The sequence below is a fragment of the Amblyomma mixtum genome, chromosome 3 (assembly GCF_055824585.1).
Source record: "Amblyomma mixtum isolate Tamu chromosome 3, ASM5582458v1, whole genome shotgun sequence".
NCBI lineage: Eukaryota > Metazoa > Arthropoda > Arachnida > Ixodida > Ixodidae > Amblyomma > Amblyomma mixtum.
The window spans coordinates 334,592,221-334,612,508 of record NC_143014.1 but is presented as its reverse complement, the minus strand read 5'-3'; the positions used below and the strand labels follow the sequence as shown (position 1 = coordinate 334,612,508).

The 20,288-nt window shown below is 45.6% G+C and overlaps 1 protein-coding gene across 5 annotated transcripts in view; it reads left to right on the top strand.

The window, feature by feature from the left end:
- The first annotated feature begins 2,190 nt into the window (after positions 1-2,190).
- LOC149356020 (uncharacterized) overlaps positions 2,191-20,288 on the top strand; it is a 49,013-nt gene continuing 30,915 nt past the window's right edge. For all 5 annotated transcript variants that reach the window (XM_089584075.1, XM_089584073.1, XM_089584074.1 and 2 more), the window contains exons 1-4: positions 2,191-2,439; positions 10,308-10,538; positions 12,074-12,244; positions 18,366-18,439. In XM_089584075.1, coding sequence (XP_089440201.1) covers positions 10,482-10,538; positions 12,074-12,244; positions 18,366-18,439 — 302 coding nt within the window. In that variant the 5' untranslated portion in view covers positions 2,191-2,439; positions 10,308-10,481. The remainder of the gene's footprint in view (positions 2,440-10,307; positions 10,539-12,073; positions 12,245-18,365; positions 18,440-20,288) is intronic.

Sequence of the window (20,288 nt, the reverse complement as noted above, 5' to 3'; positions counted from 1 at the left end):
CAAACAGGAAGCATCAAAATTCTTGGCCTTTAATTTCAAATGGCAGTTGGCTTCTTGTTTAGGCAACAAGAAGAATTTTGTACTACTTTTTTGTTGTGGAGGAATTCTGTGCAGCAGTCTTGAATGTGGGTGGAGATTCATTGCAGAGTTAAGTTGTATCAGACTATTAATATTTTCTGTGGTGCTGTGTGAGGCTAAGATTGCACTGAGCCCTCTGCCCTGATTGCAGATTTGGGCAAAATTGTTGTGCCCTCATGTATTGCCTGCAAGGTCATACGTAAATCGCATTACTTCTTTTTCTTCTTTCCTTCAGTCCAGTGCACACGTGATGATGCACTGATACAATGATGCACTCATACACATATGTCTAAGCAATGGAAGAGTAGCATATGCAGCACTGGGTACATCCCTAGATTCAAAAAAGTGTCAGCAACTGAGGAGCTCATTTTATGGCCCCCTCGCATTACTGTTTTGTGTGGGAAAATGCATGTACTAGTGAAAGATTCTTCGGAACAGATGCTTTTTTCTTTTTTTTTACATTTCACTGATGCTTATGTGTATATAGATAGGGCTTTTTGTTTTTGGGTTTTATTTTTTTAAATTCAGAGAGTAAGAATCGGAAAAAATTTTTTAGCTTAAATTCAGGTAGGTTTCTTAAAACAAAGATTCATAATTCAGGGTTTTTTGAGCTCAGTTTATGCAGCAAAAGACAATGTACTATAAGTGGTTGTCTATGTATGGTGCATAAAATGGTCTTTTTGTTATCTTTTGCTCGTTGTTTTCGTGAACAATATGGAACTGAAATTGCTCTAAAGAACTGTTTACCTGGTCAAATGCTTTTTTTTTCTCATAATCTGCAGTAAATTTTTTTTGTACACTGCCATCTCTTGCACAGCACTTCCCTGTCTGTGCAAGACCTGCCTGCCTTTGTGCACTGGGAAAACATTCATTCAGCATCACAGTGGCTATTTTTAAATGCACAAGAGCCTTTGAGCAAGATGTCGCTATCGCAGTGTTGAAACAGCAACATAAAACATCTACTCAGTATCCATGTCTTTCTCGCTCCTAAAACACACTTGTTGATCTTATCGTAGAATTAAGCCATGTCATGAATAACAAGTGTTAGAAGAGGGTTAAATCATCAGTCAACTGAAAACACTCCTCTTCAGCACTGGATACGCGCTAATTTTTGCTGGGCGTCTTCCTTCTCTAGAAGGCGATTATCGGGTAGAAATTGGGTTTAACCCGATCTTTAAGAAATAGTATGCTTGGGGTGCAAGAATCGGGTGAAACAATATTTTACCCGAAAATGAATGGTCTTATATACATATAGAGCATAATGGGTGACACTTGCATATGATCACATATTGGAAACCACTGAAGAGTCGTCCCTCAGTGTCATTGTCTTGCGCAAATGCATGCAAATGAGGCTTAGAAAATAAGGAACATGAATGCTTTTGCTTTCTTGTGGTTTTATTGCTTTGGTGCATTGAACTTGGGCTAAGCAGAGTTTAAAAAAAAGAGTAGTTTTGTGTGTGGAAATTCTTTAGTCGGGCAACTGAAATTCAACTTCAGTTTCAGACATGCCAGTCACACTTGACGTGGTTACGACAGTGCAAAAACATGCAAACAAAGAAGAATGGGCAGGACAACGGGATGCTCTGTATAGTCGAGCGGGGCTAACCAACTCACCCAGTCTTGCCTGTTCTTCTGTGTTTGTTGTCGTTTGCACTGTTGTAGCTATGCTTCCGTCCTTCAGGCTCAAATAATTTTTGCACCAGTGATAAAGGTTGTTGCGTTTTGGTGCAGTTTGTACAGGAGTTCTTTTAATGAATTGATGTATTTTGGTGCCTTTATCCAAGTTGCATTTTTTTTTCATTCCCTACTTTGTACTAATGGGCACAGCTTTTTTCTTGCTTCATTTGTGGCAACAGCTCCTGGGGAACAACTTCTTGAGCTTTTTCAATGAGAAGCGCTGCAATTGGTCTGTGAAGTTTGACATTGAAGAAGGATTCATCAATTTTCTGGAGTTGGACAACTGCAGGTGCTCAAAATTTACCTTGAGTGTTTGTACGGCATCCTTCCTAGCCCGTGTGCAACCTTGAGATGCAGAATTTAGCGGAGTTTGACCATCTCTAACATTGCTGCAACTCAAGCTGATGGCATGGCAGCATTGTTGCTGAGGAAATAGCACTGTTATCAGTGACATGGATCATTTGCTGTGGCCCTCTTTTGGATTGCTTCATCAATGTTGGCATACTCTGCAGTTCTCTTGAAGGGACTAGGAAATGCCTTCGAAGACTGCTGGTAATTGTCTCTCTGTTTTATTCAAATGCAGCCCAAGTCGGGAGCCAAGGACAGCACCCCGCGATCGTCCACTCCTGTCTCTGTTGCAGCTGTGGACACTGACAAAAGAGAAGCAAGGAGCTCTTCACATGGGTTAGCTGTGCATATCTTTCGTACTTAATCATATATACTTAAGGGGATGATAACCCTTTCGTTCAGTTGTGCCAACCTGTGACCCTTTCTGTGCATCATACAGATGGCGTAGTTGGTGCTGTGGTGAGGGACAAACTCATCCCCCCACACCGGCTCGGCCATTTCATCCTCTGTGGTCTGGATGAGTGTAAACCTGACGTTGTGGCAGAGGTTGTCTCCCGTGTGCAACTTACACTGGAGTGGCCAGCAGGCTAGTTCTGTGAGGCAGTTCGTTGACTTTACCTTGAGATCCTAAAGCGTAATGACCTGCGAAAGACAAAGGAAGGAAGGATAGTTGAACACAGGAACTGACTGGCCACTGAAGTTGTATTTGAAAACAATGAAATATAGGCATGTAACGATGTTTTCTGACAAAAAGCTACAACAACCACTAGGTAAGAAGCAATGTCAAATTAAAATATAGAAATGGACACACTGGCTTTACCTCTGCATTTTGAGCACAGTGCTGTTCTTTCATGGGCATTTTTGTTTGCCAAGTCCTCAAAATAATTAGCATTATTGACCCTGCCATTAAAAGTTGGAAATGTTAAAACTGTGCTCACCCTTGGTACATTTTGTGATGTGATAAAGTGCCGTATAAATGCGTGTAAGGGCTCCCCTTTTCCACATCCGAGGGCCAATTTTCAAAGTGCGGCCCATACACTGATATTTTTTCTTTTTTTTTTCAAATATTTTCTTCGGGGAAACAGGATGTGGCCCTTACATATGTTGATACGGCAGTTGACTGTGCATTGTTGCCTGAAGCACTTACCTATTGTCGGATACAAGTTAAGTGTGCAGTGAAGCTCCGCCCACATTCAGCCTCAGCAGACAGAACTCCTCCACGACAAAAAAGTAGTCTGCTAGTTAAACATTTCTTGTTACCTAAACAAGAAGCTTATCATGAGAAAAAGATTGTGAGCTCTAGAATTTTGGTACTTGGATTATACTTGGTATAGTCGGACACTAAAAAGCTGATTTCGATTGCTTTTGTGATTGGCCAGCGGAGTAATACAAGACGCTGCAGACTGCGGCCCATTGTTAGCAACTGTTGTTTTTTCACGTTGCATCCTACTATAGGTTTTTTTTTCTCTTTTTACATTGCCAGATTATCCGTGCACAAGCTATTTAAAACCTGCATCCATCACAACAATGCAAGGCTGAGAACACAAAACATGGCACCAGTGCCAACACTAACGGGAACGGGCTGGAGACGAGCTGTGGTCTGAAGACACCACAAACACTGTCTAGCTTGTCTTCACTCCTTGTCTGTTAGTGTGGTGCCATGTCTTGTTAAGCTGAAAGGAACAGAGTAGCCCAGCTGTTCACACTGTATGCCGCTGAGCATCTCTCTCGGGCCAGACATCTCCTCCTTATCTCTTAGCATGGGTGCATGTGACTGTTCTGCCCTGTAATTTTTATAATTGTGTGAAATGTTTTGCCCGTGCCATGTGAGTGTGACTGTTGATTCTACCATACTTATTGTGAAGGCCTGTTCACAGCCCTCACCATCGAGAATATTGAAATAAACGAGTGAACTGGATATTTAAGTTGTACATTTGAATTGACACACATAATCTGTTAGGGGAGGCTTAAATGGGGGGGGGGGGGGTCATTTGGGGGATTAGGCATGTGAGAATAGTGGTTTATATGGTTTGAAGCGAATTCAGGGCGAATAGTAATTTTCTTAGAATAATTTCGAAGCGAATATTTCGGATACTTCTGGCGCACAAGAAAGAGTAAATGGGACAATAGGCATTTTCAAAACCATGAATTTTTCAAATGCACAAGGCCATTACACGAAAAAGAGCGTATACATTGCAGCATTGCCGCACTCATTGAAGCCATGTCGACTTTCTGTAAAAATGGCCTCGGCAATTCAGGGTAACCAATCGACACGTGGTGCTGACTTATCTGTGGGGTGTGAGACCTACAACTGGGGCCTCCAACTGCAGCTCTTAAGTGCGATTGCGTTGTTGTGCAGCGGTTGCTTCATAAGCGGCTTGACTTCATCACACCCGCGAGTCGTATGCACTCTGCACCCACTGCCACCCCGTGTCAGGCGTGGGAAAGTGGCACCCATCTCCGTGTGCCTCGTGTTAGCTCCTCTTCGTGCTCACGGCTTCGCGCTTGTTTAGCAAATTCCATGCGGAGAAGAGCGGCTGCAGCAGCTACAGCCAGCTCAGACTCGTTCCGTGGAAATGAAGGGAGCCGTGCATCCTCCGATCGAACAGATTTAGCATAGCGCTATCTGCTTCCACGGTGAGCCACTGTGCATGCGTAGATTGCCCTGAGAAAACAAGAAGATGCCAGGCGCTGGCTAGCTGTTTGCATGCCTGCCCCGTCTCAACCAATCAGCGCATGCACACTACTGACGGCTCGCGGAAGCGCATCGCACTTTGCTCTGGTTGGGGCACGGGTGCACTGCGGGTAGTGCAGCCGCAGACATGATGGCTGCATGCTCCAGGTGGCCCAGTCCATGGCATGTGCCCTCTGTGTTATGCAGCAGACGAGGGAAATGTTTCCCATGATACGTCAATTTCTGCATGCAGCTCTCCCCCCGTTGTTAAAGGGGCAGTGAGGAGAGCTCTATCAATATTTTTTTTACAGCAAAATCCGATAGTTTGGCATTTCATGGCTTGGTTGCCACTTGGCCGGCAGCAAAAGATGCATTTATTTCTAAGAAATTTGCATGCGAAGTTGAAAAAGTTTTCCCGCCGCTCTGATTCAAACTTGGGATTCTCCTATGATGACAGGACTAAGTGACGTGAAACATGACGTGCACATGACGTAATGCAGACTCCGTGATTTCTGACGGCCAGCAGTGCGGCCTGGCAGCAGCCGAAAACAAAGCTACCGCCGGCGGCACGTTGAAAGCATCTATCGGCTATTGCGGCCGTCGCTACCGTCGCTTCGTTTTTGTTTGCACCGGCGTTTTGCCAGCGCTACGATGGATCCCGTTCTCGAAGTCGTCAACGAAGTTCTAGCAAACAGACACCTTTAGCATACCGTGTACCTTGTTTGCGTTAACGAATACCGGAAGCCCGCCTACTGCCGGGGAGCAGGCGCTGATTGGTCCCGATGCTGCAGGCGCACGCGTAGCTGCCGGATACGTGGCACCATCTGGCGACGGCAAGGAGATTTGCGCATGCATTGGCTGCGCCTCAGTGATTCATGGCTTCTCGTGTTTCTAGAACCATTGGTTCCAGCAACACTGTTTTGTCCTATGACATCACCACGCTTGTACTTGCGAGTTAGGCTTGTGGCGGCGATACCTGTATTTTGGTTCTTGCTCTTTTCTATGTTACAAGAGCTTTGTTGTCACTATGAGTGGCGCTTTTGTAATCAGGAGCTGGTATTCTGTCGATACAAACCAGCTTCAATTTCTCCTCAGTGTCTCTTTAAGGGACAGAGCACTGAGGACAACTCCGTCAGAATTTTTTTTCTTTTTAAACATCGGTATTATGGCTATTTGTGGCTATGTTTTGTCTGTCCGGCGATAAAAGGCTCATTTATTGCTTAGAAATTTGGATTTGGGTTAAGGAGACCAAGAAGGACTCTTTGATAACTATTTGCAAATGAATAGCAGTGTAACCTAGCCTAGTGGATCTGCTCTCAAAAAGCCGTCTTGATGCACCGCTGTAGCCGAGCCTCGGGGATCTGCGCTCTAGAAATTGTCTTGACCGACCGCAGTTTTCTGTGGAGACGGCTGGCGATGGCGACAATGCTTTTTCTTTCCTTGACATTTTCTAGCTTGCAAAAGTTCTCTTTTCAGTGAAAGTAGCACCTTTGTCATTAGAATACTGTAACATGTTGTTACCTGCCAACTTCAGTTTGTCTTCAGTGTCCCTTTAAGGCCACAATGCTGTGCCGTTTACATGGCAGTTTGTTCTGGTCATTAATCTCATTTCTTCAACTGGCTTTTGGTGCTGCTGCCTTCTTTTGGCTGCTTTTAGTGCTGCCACACCTCATTTTAGTTCAGCACTGTGTGCCTATTTGGAGTCATAGCACCCAAAGGAATTGGCTGAATACGTGCAGCTGCAATGTTTTGTTTCTGTGCACTTGTTAACAGGTCAGATCCCTGATTATTGCATTTACATTTGTATTGAAGGAGCCGCCGTGGGGGCTCGGCTGCTGACCCAAAAGAGGCAGTTTCGATCCTGGCCATGGCAGTTTCATTTCAATGGATACAAAATGCTCTTGACCCATGTACTGTGTGTTCTCAGTGCCCGCTAAAGAGCCCCAGATAGTTGAAATTATCCTGAGCCCTCCACTAAGGTGTCCCTTAAAGCCTGAGTCACTTTGGGACGTTAAACCACATAAACCATTAACCGTTTGTATTGGAGGTAAGTGTCAAGCAGCCATGTGGTGAAACTGGGGACTGTTCATTGAAAAATCTGAGTTAAAAGACTGCTTCTGTGGCTTTGATCATTACTTAGCATTGAATTTTGATACAAAGCCCGTGTAATGCGTGTTTTGAGAAAAATCTAGAGCCTCACCCATCCAGTGGCATCAAGAGTTTGGTGTTTAATTTGAATTAAGTGGAAAAAAAGAGTAGCACTAATGCAGTGTCTATTAAAAGAGTACTTCTCTTCTCTGTTCATTTTGATTCACTATGTCAGTCTTCTGCAACGCCTGAAATGACATGAACAACCACTCGATTGATGCCTTCCTCCCTGCCCGCTTTTCTTTTTTTTAATGCAAGAGTGTTTAGGGTCGTGTGTCGCAGGACAGCCAGTGTCATCGACATCAACGTCATTGGCCGTGAGAGAAAAATCGCGATGGAACCGGAGAATTAATATGATTTAAAAGAAAATTGGGTTAACTTGGGTTTGGGTGGGAATCGAACCCAGGACCTTCTTATTGCAAGGCGGGCACGTTACCCATAGGCCATGAAGTCTCGTTGGTTCTACCATAGTCCTTCAATGCTTTTTCTGGTCACGAAACTCCGGCCAAAGTTTCATATAGGGACAGCGCGCGCCGCTAGTGGCGCGGCTGTCGGCGAGGGGGCACGAGTCGCAGCGCGAGCCCTGCTTGCAGCGGCTGTTTTCCGGCCAACAGGCTCATATTCGCTTGGTAGTTGTGCTTGCTGGGGATCGGTATTTGGGCTTACGATGGACACTACTTTACCGGTTATCACCTGAAAGCTTGGCTGCAACGTCGAGACACTAAAAACCCTCTACGATCGACGACGGCCCCTAGTAAACCTTGTTAGCGGCTGTTTACTGGCAAACAATTAACGCGCTTACTTTCTCTTGTTGCTTTTCACAAAAAAAAGCGATTTTCGTACAATGGTCCAGCCTTCGCATTCATTTTTACCGCAACTTGCCCACAACGTTATTCTGGAGATCTAGCGTAACGATCAGTAACATATCTGTATGTGTCTGGGTTGCGCCTGTCTCGACCGAGTCCTCGCTATCATCTAAGTGCACAAGAATGCTTAAGGCTGGCTTTTACCTTGTGATAAATACTGCAATCTCACTAATGCTGAAAACATGACGTTATGGCGGTATTTTAAGAACTGGAGTGCGCGCTAGAAGAGTGATCACATGACGAATGCAGTGGTAGTTTGATGGTGCTCTTTTTTTTTTTTCGCTGACACTTTCGGAGGTGGCAAAGCCAGCTGCTGAAGACTCTTGATACATAAGCCATTTATTTACACTTTTTCACGCTGTGACTACGGAGGCGCTGACGAGTGGAAGGAAATATTGCTCATGTGCGCGCTTCGCGCTACCAAAATAAGAGACAAGCTGTGAGCGGCCACGCAATAAGCCAAAAATGAGCAATGATAGAAATCACGGGGAAACATGTACAAAAAATAACAAGCGCTAGGTGTTCAACGTGGTTAAACCCAGCAGACGTGCGAACGCATGTGTTTAGGCTGTTTGGCTCATGGTTTTGCTTTGCTGGGTCGTTGGGACGTCTGGCGACGATATTAGACTGAAGTTAAGTTGTGATCGAGGTTAAGCTGGTCTGATGTGTTCGTTCCGAAGGTGGACGTTGATGAAGACGACGGTGTACAATGCGTGCAGCGCGACAGTATGTTACAGTTTAGTTTTTTCCTGTTTGGATCTGCACGAAACCCTGGCAAATCTCCCACCGTGGGTATGTGCCATCGTTTTTGAGGCAACAACAATACCAGGCGTGATCGGCTGCTGCGATAGCATAGATCTCTCGTGCAGTGGCCAGCGAAGCTGATCCGTTCGTGCCGCCGCACCCTTAAATTCAGGGACGCCACAAGATTCTTGGTTGGGTTTCATCCCATGAAGTAGTGCTTTCGCACCAAAAGCCACCAGCACATTGAAGAGCACAGCTGTCTGAAATGCAAAATCGTCACAGATTCGTGCCTAAATAAGCTGGTAGGCCTTCGAATATCCGTGGGACGACGCCGGGCCTGAGTTTTGGTTTCTCGTGCATTGCAGCTACACTGCTTCTCTGTTGGTCATAAACTCGTGAGACCGAATCAGTGGGGCAAAATGCCTCTCGCAGACACGTACATGCTTGGAGTCGAAGCTAAATCCACCGCTTTCCTGTCGGGGTATCACCCGCTTCCATATTTTACGCTGCTCGGCGTCGCTTAGCAGACAGAACAGCGGGGCCTTTTCCTGCGTACCTCCGTAGCCGGAGCGGCAACCCGTCACGCAGCAAGTATTTGGCATTGCAGGCTTGCACGTCACGTGCACTGTGCTTATTTTGTAAACGAAGGCAGAGTGAAAAGAGAAAATAGTTGCTGCCGCATTGCCGGAGTCCCATTCTACCCGTAGACTCGCGGCCGTAGAAACGCTCGCTCCCTCGCGTCGTTGCCCCCACAGGACTCGTGGCGCCTCCTCTTGGAAGGCGCGGTCAACATATGAAGCTCTCCCATAGCGTTACGGAGAAGTTTCATGACCATAAAAGCATTGAAGGACTATGGTTCTACTTAAAGGTGCTCTGAAGAGGAATCTGAACTCGTCTCTTTGCCACGAGAACTCGATCTGCACGTTTCGAGCATTCTTGGAAACTTCGACTTATTGCCCTGTGTGGCCGATTTCCCTAATTAAGTCGAATTAACGTCCGGCTCCCGCCTTTATTTTTTTAATTCTCCCTCGTACGGTGGGCGGAGTCGACCAACGCGTGGAGTGCCTTTCAGCCAGCTCCGTGGAGGCTTTGCTTTCTCTTTATTTTGTTTTTTAGGTTTCCGTGAATAAATAGGTTCATTCGCGGATAATATAGCCGCCAAATAAATTCGCAGAAATAAAAATCCGCGCGGACTGTTTGCTACTATGGACTGCTACGTATTACTCTGCCAGTGGCAGAGGGGCAAGCCACCACGGGACTGGGTGAAAGGCACTCCACACGTTGGTCGACTCCGCCCACTGTACAGGGAAATTTAAAAAAAAAAGGCGGGAGCCGGACATTCATTCGATTTAATGAAAGAAATCGGCCACACAGGGCAATAAGTGGGAGTTTCTAAAAATGCTCGGAATGTGTAGATCGAGTTCCCGCCGCAAAAAGAAGAGTTCAGATTCCTCTACAGTGCACCTTTAAATAAAGGTGGAACTGGTGAATGCTATGGTCTTTGACTTCATGAGTGCCTTAGAGACCTGTACTGATCAGATCAGTACATGAGTAATTATGAGCATGAGGCGATGTGAACGGGACCCGATAATGTCATGAATGACGTTCTACTTTTAAAGGTGAAGCTTATCCACCACTTTAGGGGACAGTAAGGAGTCATGGGAGGCTTTGCTATGCAGCCAGGGCCTGGATGGGGGTTTGACTATTCCTGTGCCAGTGCTGACGAGTGGAGAACAGTTCATTTACAGGCTTCCTTCCTTTCCTCCAAGCAGCAGTGCAGGCGAACCAGCCCGGTCACGAGCACCTTCTGCACCCCCAGACTGCCCCCCCCCCCCTCCCCGCAGCAGCAGCCGGCCACTGCACCACCTCCGGCTCCAGGGGCGAGTGGTGGTGGCGAGAGCGACAAGGCACGACTGCTCTCCCGCATTGCAAGGATAGGCGCCCAGATGCTGCCCATGCCTGGAGCTGTGCCTGCGCAGCCTAGCAGTGACTCGGAAGTCGAGGTAACAGACCTGTTGCGGAAAAGTGTGAGCCAGACTGTTCGACGCAGCTGTGCAGTGCAGTTTCGCTTTACAGCTAACTTCTTTTTTGTGTGTGTGTATAATGGTGGGTGCCACTGGCACTGAGTAAGAGACCTTGACATCTCCTGCAGTTCATTCATCATTCTTGTAAGCGCTAAGCAAACTCTGGGTTTGTGCCATTGTGACACATGCTACCAACAGGAAAGGTGTGCAAGACATGCTGCTTGTGACCAAAACATTTGCATCGCTGCTTTGTTTGCCAGCTTGAGGCTCAGTGTGCAGCTGTGCATCCTTTTGCATGTTCAGACCTGCTCTCTGAATTTTCTTGCAGGATTGTGGAACTGAAATGTTAAAAGACAAAAGCCTGCTGCCGGCTTGGAGTGTCTTGTTGTGTGAGGTTGTAATTGTTCTGCTTCAGCTCAACAGATCACGATGTCGTGAATATAAGTTTCATTGAAGAGTTGATTAAATCACTATTTAGGTAACAGTAAATGATTTAATGCTACATACATACAGTAAAATCTCATTCAGTCAAAGTCACTGGGACCGAGAAAAATGTATGAATTAGGCAGGATTTAACCGAGCACAGCAAAAAAAAACGGGATCCCAGGCAAAAAATTCAGTCATGGGAACCCACTACCTATATTGGACTCACTTTGCGATTACTGTACACAGTGCTATCCACTTTTAACGATATTGAGAAAACTGGAAAATCGGTTCATTATAACTGGTTATCGTTTATCTCAACTGGGAAAAAAAAAAGCAAAAAGGACACACCCATGCATTCCATGTAGCCACTGCCATGTGGCGTCTTGGCGCTCTGCCAAGTTCGCTGAGTATTGGGGCTGGGGCGCTTCGCATATCAAGCATCAGCTTTGCTCTGTTGTGCCGCTTCGTGGCTCCAAGGGACGGCCACTTCACCGGTTTGTAACGAAACTGGGATCGGGGATTGCCGTGTACCACCCCAGGTCTTCGAATTAACTGGGCTGGTGCATACTGCCACTTCGAATTATTCGGCAAAATTTACATTAGAAATTACGGTATCGTAGAAATTCTTCAAATGATCTGCATTGAGAATTAACCGAGTTCGAATTATCGAGGTTTTACTGTAAGTGCTCACATAGTATGTCTACATTTGCAAGTTCATTGGCAACTTCCTCTGTCGCTGTTGTATTCTCCCTCTTCTAATTGCCACTACCCCTCCGCCTAAGAGCGATACTAACCTAGGTAGCAACGCACTGGGTGGCCAGGGATGGTCAAGTGGAGAGGGCCATAAGTGTCTCGGTTAAAGTGGCCGTGTAATAACTGGCCGGAACTTGAGGCGCAATTGGCAGAGACAGCATCATCCCATGTACACAAGTTTTGTGTGCAACAACGGTCTGAGGTTCGCCTTACCAAAAGAGGTAAAAATAAGCACTTTCGTTTGAGCTGTATCCTGAGAGGTTTTCATTCGAAATGTGGACAGCTGTGCAAGGCCACTGTAGCTAACAGTAAATCTACCCTTGCCATGGTTCCAGGATGAGCGGCTGCCGTCAATTCAGCAGGTTCCCGTGGCAGTGCCTTTGCCACAGCCTGCTATGAGGGAGGGCTCCCCCAAGCCAGTGGTGAAGCCACGGAGCTTTTCACAGCAGTCGACTGGAGACGCTGTTTTGCAGCCCACTCCCATGCAGCCTGCACTGCAGCCCATGGTCAGTGCTTACACCCCAGGTCAGCACAGGTGCCCTGAAAAGAATTGGTAAACAGCAGCATTCCAAAGACAAAGCTACCAGCACACTAATTTTGTTAAACTGACATACTAATTCAGTTGCAAGACAAAGGCCCTGGCATTGTGACTCATCCTCACTACCTTGCAGCATGCTGCACCGCAGTCCCCAGTCTAACCCTGCAAAGACAGTGTGCAGCCAGGGTGCATTGTGCACCGCTGACAGCGTCATTCAAGGCTATGTTTGTAAACAGAAGTGAGCATTTGAAGATGCAAGTGAAATTCGTGAATGCTTCATCGGTGCTTTGCATTAGTATAATAATCTTTTGGTTCCAAAAACAGGATAGCACATTGTGGACAGCTTGTTGGTGCCTTCATTTGCTCTGTCAAACCCAGTGCTCTCTGGGATGGTATTGAGCGGGTGGCATGCAATAAGAGTACCATGGAACCTAAAAAAAGAAAGGGCACAGGGGATCATGCAGTGTGATGTTGCAAACCTTTGTTACCAGTATTGGTAGTAGATTTCACTTTTACGTTGGTTGCCTTCCCATTCAATCTTGGAGTTTGATTTTGCTGTCGCTTGTTTGTTCTGCTGTTACTTTGGGTTCAGGTGGGTGGAGGTGCACTGCTGTCAGTGGGTGGTCCAGGGAGGCATATCCAGGGCCCTGAAGGTGCCCCAGTCTGCTCTTACCAGTTCCAATCCACTTTGGGGCAATAGAGGATGGAGGTTTCGGACACACACAAACCACAGTTTTTTGCTGAAAGAGCACTGCACTGCTTGCGCAGTAAAAAAAAAAAACAAGACGCACGGGATATCTTGCATTGCACTGAAAACATTGGCACTGAATACACTGAACCATCTTGATGGTTGACCCATTGCTGTGGCTCAGTAGCTTTGCTGTTCGGCTGCTGATCCCAAGGTTGCAGGGTCGAATCCCTGTTGCGGTGGCGACATTTCAGTGGAGGAGAAGTGTAAAAGTGCCTGTGTGCTGTGCGATATCAGCACACATGAAAGAACCCCAGGTTGTCTAAAACAATGGAGCCGCCCACTACGTCGTCCATCGTAGCTCATGTGTTGCTTCAGGGCATTAAACCCTGCATGCCACCACCACAGTCTGGGTGGTTTGGTCTAGCACATGTTGGGGCTTAGAAATAGAAAGATGTGCATGATTCATTTGCACCTGCACTTGCTCATCTCTCCTTGCATTGGGTAGCACTAGGCCTGCCTGATCTCTGTGGCCACAAATTAAATCGGGCTATTGACCCTTAATATTTTTCACAAAATCGCATGTTATGTATGTGATGCTGTGCCTACTACAAACGTTACTGTATATTGCCGTGCATAAGTCAGTGGCGAAAGAATGTTGACTTCAAACATATGTCGATGCCCCCCTCCCCCTGGCTAACCAGAGGAGGATGTATAAATGTCGGCAGCATGCTCTGCTGTGTGGTTTGGCTTCGTGGCATGAGCACAGCTCAAAGCAACAGATGCGTAATGGCATATTCGCAAGTTCAGCAGTTGGAGGCAAATGACGAAAATGGAGATCAAAAGGAAGAGAACGCCACATCTTTTACACTCGCTCAAGGCCTGGCTGGCCAGCCTGGTAAGCTGAACTGATAAGTGTCCTGTAAATTCAGTTTCTGCCACGATGCACACTCCAGAGGTTGCTGGAAGTTTGCCAGCTACTTGCCGCTCTTCTGGGAAAGCAACTGCCAGTACAAGCTGGCAGTTACACAAGGGTGAACAGCGTCCAGTTTGAATTTTTGTGAGCAGAAGTGGTTTGCACCTACAAATTGACTTTTTTTTTTACATGTGAAGTCCACGCATTTTGCTAGAAACAGGCACTGTCACAATGTGTGTGCTAGCCGCTGCCCACTGGAATTACCTTGGACCCTGAAAATAGGTTGGCTATGCTTACGGGTCATCCTGCCCCATTTTCAAATGGTTGTTTTGGTAAAAAGATGCCGACGTATACATGGCAATATGCACTATATTTTGCTGCTGTGAAGCCTTGCTGACATACCGTAGAACCTCATTCATGTGATCTCAGTTCATTCATTTGCCTGGTTTATACCATCAAAATCTTGAGCAAGAAACGGATAACCCCGTTAAGTTACTGTTTTTCTTTTGGTGAATATGTTCCCGGATAATATAATTTCCAAGCAAGCACATTCATAACCTAACGTAATTCTGATTGATACTATCTGTCAAAAGGTGGCCGGGAGACAACCTCTGCTCCGCAGGAAGGGCGAGTTTTTTTGGCCATGATGCTGAGCTTATGGTGTCTCCTCGTTCACACTAACCAAGCAGTGCGGCTATGCTTGTTTGTTTTATGCGACATGCGGTGCCATTGCTCCAATACATATTTTGATGGTAGCACAGGCATTGTTCGTAATAAATGAGCATTCATTATAACTGGCTTTTGTTAGTGAGCTCGATGGTAGGTTTGGATCATATGTTTTCCAGAATGATACATTTTTTCGCCACATTTTTCAGAAGATGGTCGTTGAAAAGATTGAGTGCCAATAGCATTCGGCAACATTCTTGTGTTTACTTGTATGTGTGCATGTTACTTCATTACTGTGACAGAGACTGCGTAAGAGTATTCTGCCTGCAGGTGTTGCACATCCTTTTGCGTGGATGTTTGAACCAGGGGTGTGATTGACACTAGGGAAGCATACTGTATGTGTCTTCAATCAGTAGTTGGTGCCTCTGGAGACTGTGACATAGCTGACCATGGCATAGATGCCACACTCTCATCCAAACTCTGTGCGTGCGGTAGCCTACGGCAACTGTGGTGCTGTCACTCCTAACCAACAGCTGATAATGAATGCAGTTTCAGGTCTGCAGTCTGTCCAATGAAAATTGGCTGTTTGGGGTCGTGTGGCTCATGTGGGCCTTGGCTGCCCGTATCACATGGCTGAGTGCAGCTGTTGTCACTTTTTCATCGTTGAGGAGGATGACAGGCAGTGGTGTTTTTTTATGTTGTCTGCCTGAACTGGCACGCACTGAGTGCATCAAGCCTCAACACCTAGCTGATAATGTTGCTGCTGTGTTGTGCAGCAAAGTCTGGCACCACCTCCTTTTCTCAAATTGCTCAGCATCTTTATGAAATGGCTATAAACAGCCGGCTGTTGTGGTGTATGATGCAGTTCAGTCAATGCAGCAAAGTTATAAGAATGCACGAGTCCGAGTCCTAAATAACTTTTCTGCATGATCATCCATTCGGAAAGGGTGATGTGGGGACACCTGCAACATATTTTTGTTAAAGGGTTGTACAGCACTAGCTTGTGAGCCAATCCGGTAGAAGCCGCCTTCCCAAGCTGCATGTGGGAGAGCTTCACAAGCGCTGATGCAGCTGTAGAGTGATGTAGCAGCAGCCCTCGTCATTGGAAAAAAATATGCTTCAGAATGTTGGATCTGATTAGGAGAGCAGGTCACCAATGATACTTTTTTTTTAATTAATTAATGTGAACTGCCTCTTGTGACATGGTAAAGCCACCTGAAAGACACACCAAATGTTCAGCTCATCCTTGCATTCAGTTGTGGGGGAGGCATCGTGAAACCACTTTTTTCTCCCCTATAGTGGTATGTATTGTTTGTAGCTTTTCTTCCTTTTGGAAGGCATTAACGAGGTGCAGATGCGGATATCGTGGTACATTAGTAACCTCACGAGTTGATCTCATGATATGATGTGCCTGTTTGCTTTGAGCTGTGGCTGGTAAGGAAAGACATCTGTGCAAAACGGGCTGTCGGCCTCACGTCTGACAGGTCTTTGATTGGAGCTTGCATAGATTGGTGCTGACCTCACAGCTATGCATGTTTCTGCAAAAATCGAACACAGTTCGTTTGGCAGGGAAAAAAAAGGGACAGAAGGACCAAAACCAAAGAATGGAGCAGTTGTGCCCAAAATGTAATGCCGGGTCATGCTATTCAAATAAGTTGTTGCGAATCCTTTTATATTTTACAGGCTATAAATTTTGAAAAAGTAAACAGTGTGGGTGTTTCTATTATGACAGAAGTCCACTTGAGCTTTTGTATGCTGTATACTGCACGGCACAAGATATGAAGTTAGTCCATAGTATAGTACTGAGAGTTGCTAACAACGTCAGGGGAGGGGTCATCGTGAGCGGCTTTGAGCCTGTCTTGCTTTGGATATTTCAGTGGATTGTTTGTTGACTATTGCTGTCGCATGGCGTTGCAACGAATTTTTAAAGAGTCTATTCATGTTTAACAGTGTGCTACTAACAATAAACAGAACATATGCATATGAAAACCATGATTTGTAACGTTTTGTTGTCATAGCAGTTCTCCAATGGACATCGCCATCAATAGCAAATGCCTTATTGTGCACCCGTGTAGAACGGGAAGGCCAGTTCTCAATGACATTTGGTGTGAATGTCATTTTCTGCCAATGACATGCAACGTCCCGTGTAACAGAGGTATTACTACTATAGCATATGATTCAGAAAGGAAAAAAAAAAGCTGATCTCATTATTAGTGTTGCATCTATTCTGAGTATCATCGCTGAAGAATTGCAAGAGCAGCTGGTATTGCTTGCTTTGGCCTGAGTATCTTTCCACATGTTGAAACTAAAGTTGCAGAGAAAGCCTCAATAGTGCAAAACTTCACTTGTGTTATCGCATACTTGTTCTGCTTACATTCAGAAGTTTCTATACTTAAGTTATGGTAGGTTGATCTAGTTTACCTGAAGAAAGCAGAATTGAAATTTTTTGTGGTAGTGTACTACTACGGTGGCACATCTGAATAGCTTTTTTAACAGCACTGGGATGTTCTAATAGTTTAACAAAGCATCGCCCGGCTTATACGGCAGTGTCTTATCAATACACAGAGCCACAAAACTGCTGAGCACTCGCATGTGTTGAGCTCATGCCATTGCGAGTGTCATGTGCTAGGCTGTTTCAAGTACAACCCCTGCAAACTGTTTGCCCTTTATTATACAAACTCTGTGGCACCTTGACTGCAAAGCACATGCATTTAGTTTGCGCCCTGTGTAGCGCAATGTGTTTTCGCTGTCGCTGGTTGGCAGAGAAGAGCACAGACACGTGCAGGGGTTGTGCATGCACGTGGAAACAGCCCAGCAAGTGACGCCCTTACTGGCATCAGCTCTGCATGCATGGGGGCTGTTTTCTCTGTTTGCCGCTCCATACCTCGAGAAGGTGATGACATACTGGCCAGTCAAGACTTGCCATTCCGAAATTGCCCAGTTGTACCTCGGAAAAGCGGTAATGCAATGCTCTTGACTGTAATGCCTCTCTCTGTACCTTCACACTTTTTCTACCCAATCTTAGTTTGCAGGCAATTAGTTAACGTTTGTTAATTTTATATCTCAGGCTTACCAACCTCAAAGCCTAGAATCAATTTTGAGCAACTGTGCACTCAGGAGCTCATTATCTTTCGATTAGTTTTCATGCAGTTGGTGTTTAGCAGACTGCATGGTGTTTGGATGTCAAAGCAGATGTGAAAGTTCAATGGTTCCCAGCTTAGCAGCTCGTCTAATGTAAAGATTATTGGCATTGAGTACGAAAGCAGGTCATCTGGTTTTTCCTGTGCAAGTGAGCATTTCAAGTGTTATTCTGTCGTGCGCATCTTGGCCTGCCAAATCCTCATGGCAGGCTTAGCAATGAGGATTAATTTGAGAGGTGGGATGCCAGAAGTTTGCTAACCATTGTTTCGCTTTATGATGTGACAAAATGTGAAAAAATAGTTGACTGTTGATTGTTATCTGATGTAATCGCCTAGGTTATCTTTTTCATTTGTGTGTGGGCGTCATGATCAGCTGGCCTGTGAGATACGTGGCAACCAGTAACTTCCTCATATTTAGTTACTGCGTTGTACTTGATGGATTGAATTGTCCACCAGTGTTTCTACATAGGTAGCGTGGGCTTGCAATGATGCAACAGCTCTCTGGGAACAGTCGTTTGGGTGTGGTTATACTGGGGGGCATTGTGCATCTAGCAACGTTAACTTTGACCTTGGAAGTGCTGATAAAATTTGTGTTACCTTGCTGTATCAGTTTTTGTGGTTGGCCTGTGCATGTTTGTTCTGTGTGCCAGATAAAGGCAGTCTCTCACTTGTCATGCAGGAGTCCCTCCAGCGGCTGCTGCCATGCCTGCAGCCCAGCACATGGCTCTGTACCAAGCACAGAACCAGCTTGCTGTGAGTGTCCAAGTACCGAGTGAATACATTTTGTATTGACGCAGTGAATATTTGAGCTGTAGATGCTGTGCGAATTGGAGCCTTACTGGATTTTTTTTCCTACTTTTATTTTGGTGCTATTTTTTGTTTGGAAGTAGGTCAATTTACTGCCATCATATGTGAATCTTGTAGCTGAAGTGAGGCTTGCTGGCATAGTGACCTAACGAGGGCAAAAATAAGCTGAAAAACAGCAGGACAGAGACAAGGCTTATTCCATTCTCCAGACAGTCGGCTGAATGCTTCAGCTGCAGTGTAAATTTTGCTCACTTTTAGTTTTGATGGTATTTCTATTATGAACTGGATGTGCCTACTTGAAAAATTAGAAAAAACAATTAAAAGACTCTCACCCTCTAGAGATTGTTGTAATTCTGCTTTGTTAAACTATTTTTTTTGTGCCAGAAAGCTATGTTGCCTCTTAATTTTGGGAAACCACAAGCTTCTAACTGCGAGCTTGTCTATGCTAGCCACTTGCTTCATGGAATGGGCTTAGTGGAACTCACGGAACTCATAGTAACAGAACGGGCCACTATTGCTGCTGTGTCATATGCAGTTCTAATTGTTTATGCGGGTGGGCCCTCCGTAGGTTATTCAAGGCCACCAACAAGGAGAACGAAGAATGCTACTTGTTTGTTGTGGTCATTTACCAATTAATGCAGTTGGCTTTGTTCAACACGAATTAAGCTTTTCAGTTGTAGGCTAGGAAGAGATGTTTGAGTCGAGTAGCAGGAAAGTAGAGCACTGATTCAGTGGGTGTGCGAACAGGACCTCATTACCTGTCTTAAAGGGCCGCAAAACATCTTTACAAAATTTTCAAAATTTATTTATTGTGAAGGGGCACTGGTGCTTGTAGTTTCTTTTGGCAAGAATTTTGTGTAACACTTTGTATGGAGCAAAGTTTCACATCAGAAAGTGCCCTTGAGTGCCTTCAAGGGTTTCCCCACCTCTCTCCTCATTCCTACTGCATTGGAAGCTTACATCGTCATTGCAAGATGCTGAGAATGCTCCACCTGAGAAACTTGTGGTGTGCTGGGCTTTACATTTCCTACATTAGTTTTGGTCAGTGCTGTGGGAACCCATCGCATTTCCAGTGGGTGCGAGTGTGCCCCAGTGTCCCAGCCAGATGCATGGCTGCTCACATTGCAGTCAGTATGCCTGTAACCTGCAGGCGTATTGACTGGATGTGGGAAATTCAAAGATGTGCCTCTGTAGGTGCACAGCAGTGTGCCATGAGTGTGCACCGAGCACAGTCTCTCTTGCAGCTGCCTTAGCCCTATGGTGTAAAGATTTGTAGCTTTCCTTCGTAGCCGTAGGGCTGTGCTTGGTGTGATGCCAATGACTAATTACTCCCTTATTTCAAGTTCAGCATGTTCAAACAGGTTGATGCTTCAGGCTCAATAATTGATTAAGATGTAATGAGTGGCTTTGCGTAATTTATTACTGCATTTTGTTTGAGATGATAGAGAAGCAGACATTGAGTACTACGTCGAAAGTGCCTTTCTGCTCACACATCACTCACCGATAGCCGGGAAATTGTTCATGAGTACTGCAGCATTTTCACAGTATGCATGCTTCAACATTGAGTGTATGTACAATAAGGCGTGCCCTGTTGCGCGCGAGCTTTTTAGGGACACAGCACATTCCACAGCCCGGCTGATTTGCTTTGGGGCATTAAACCTCATCAAATCAAATCAAATCACCATGTTCAGGTAACTAAATGCAGTACACAACTAGCCTCTTTTCTCGCATCGAGTCCCCTGTCTTTTGGTTCTTGGCATTGGTGCACAACTTTAGAAGTTGCTTCAGAATGCAG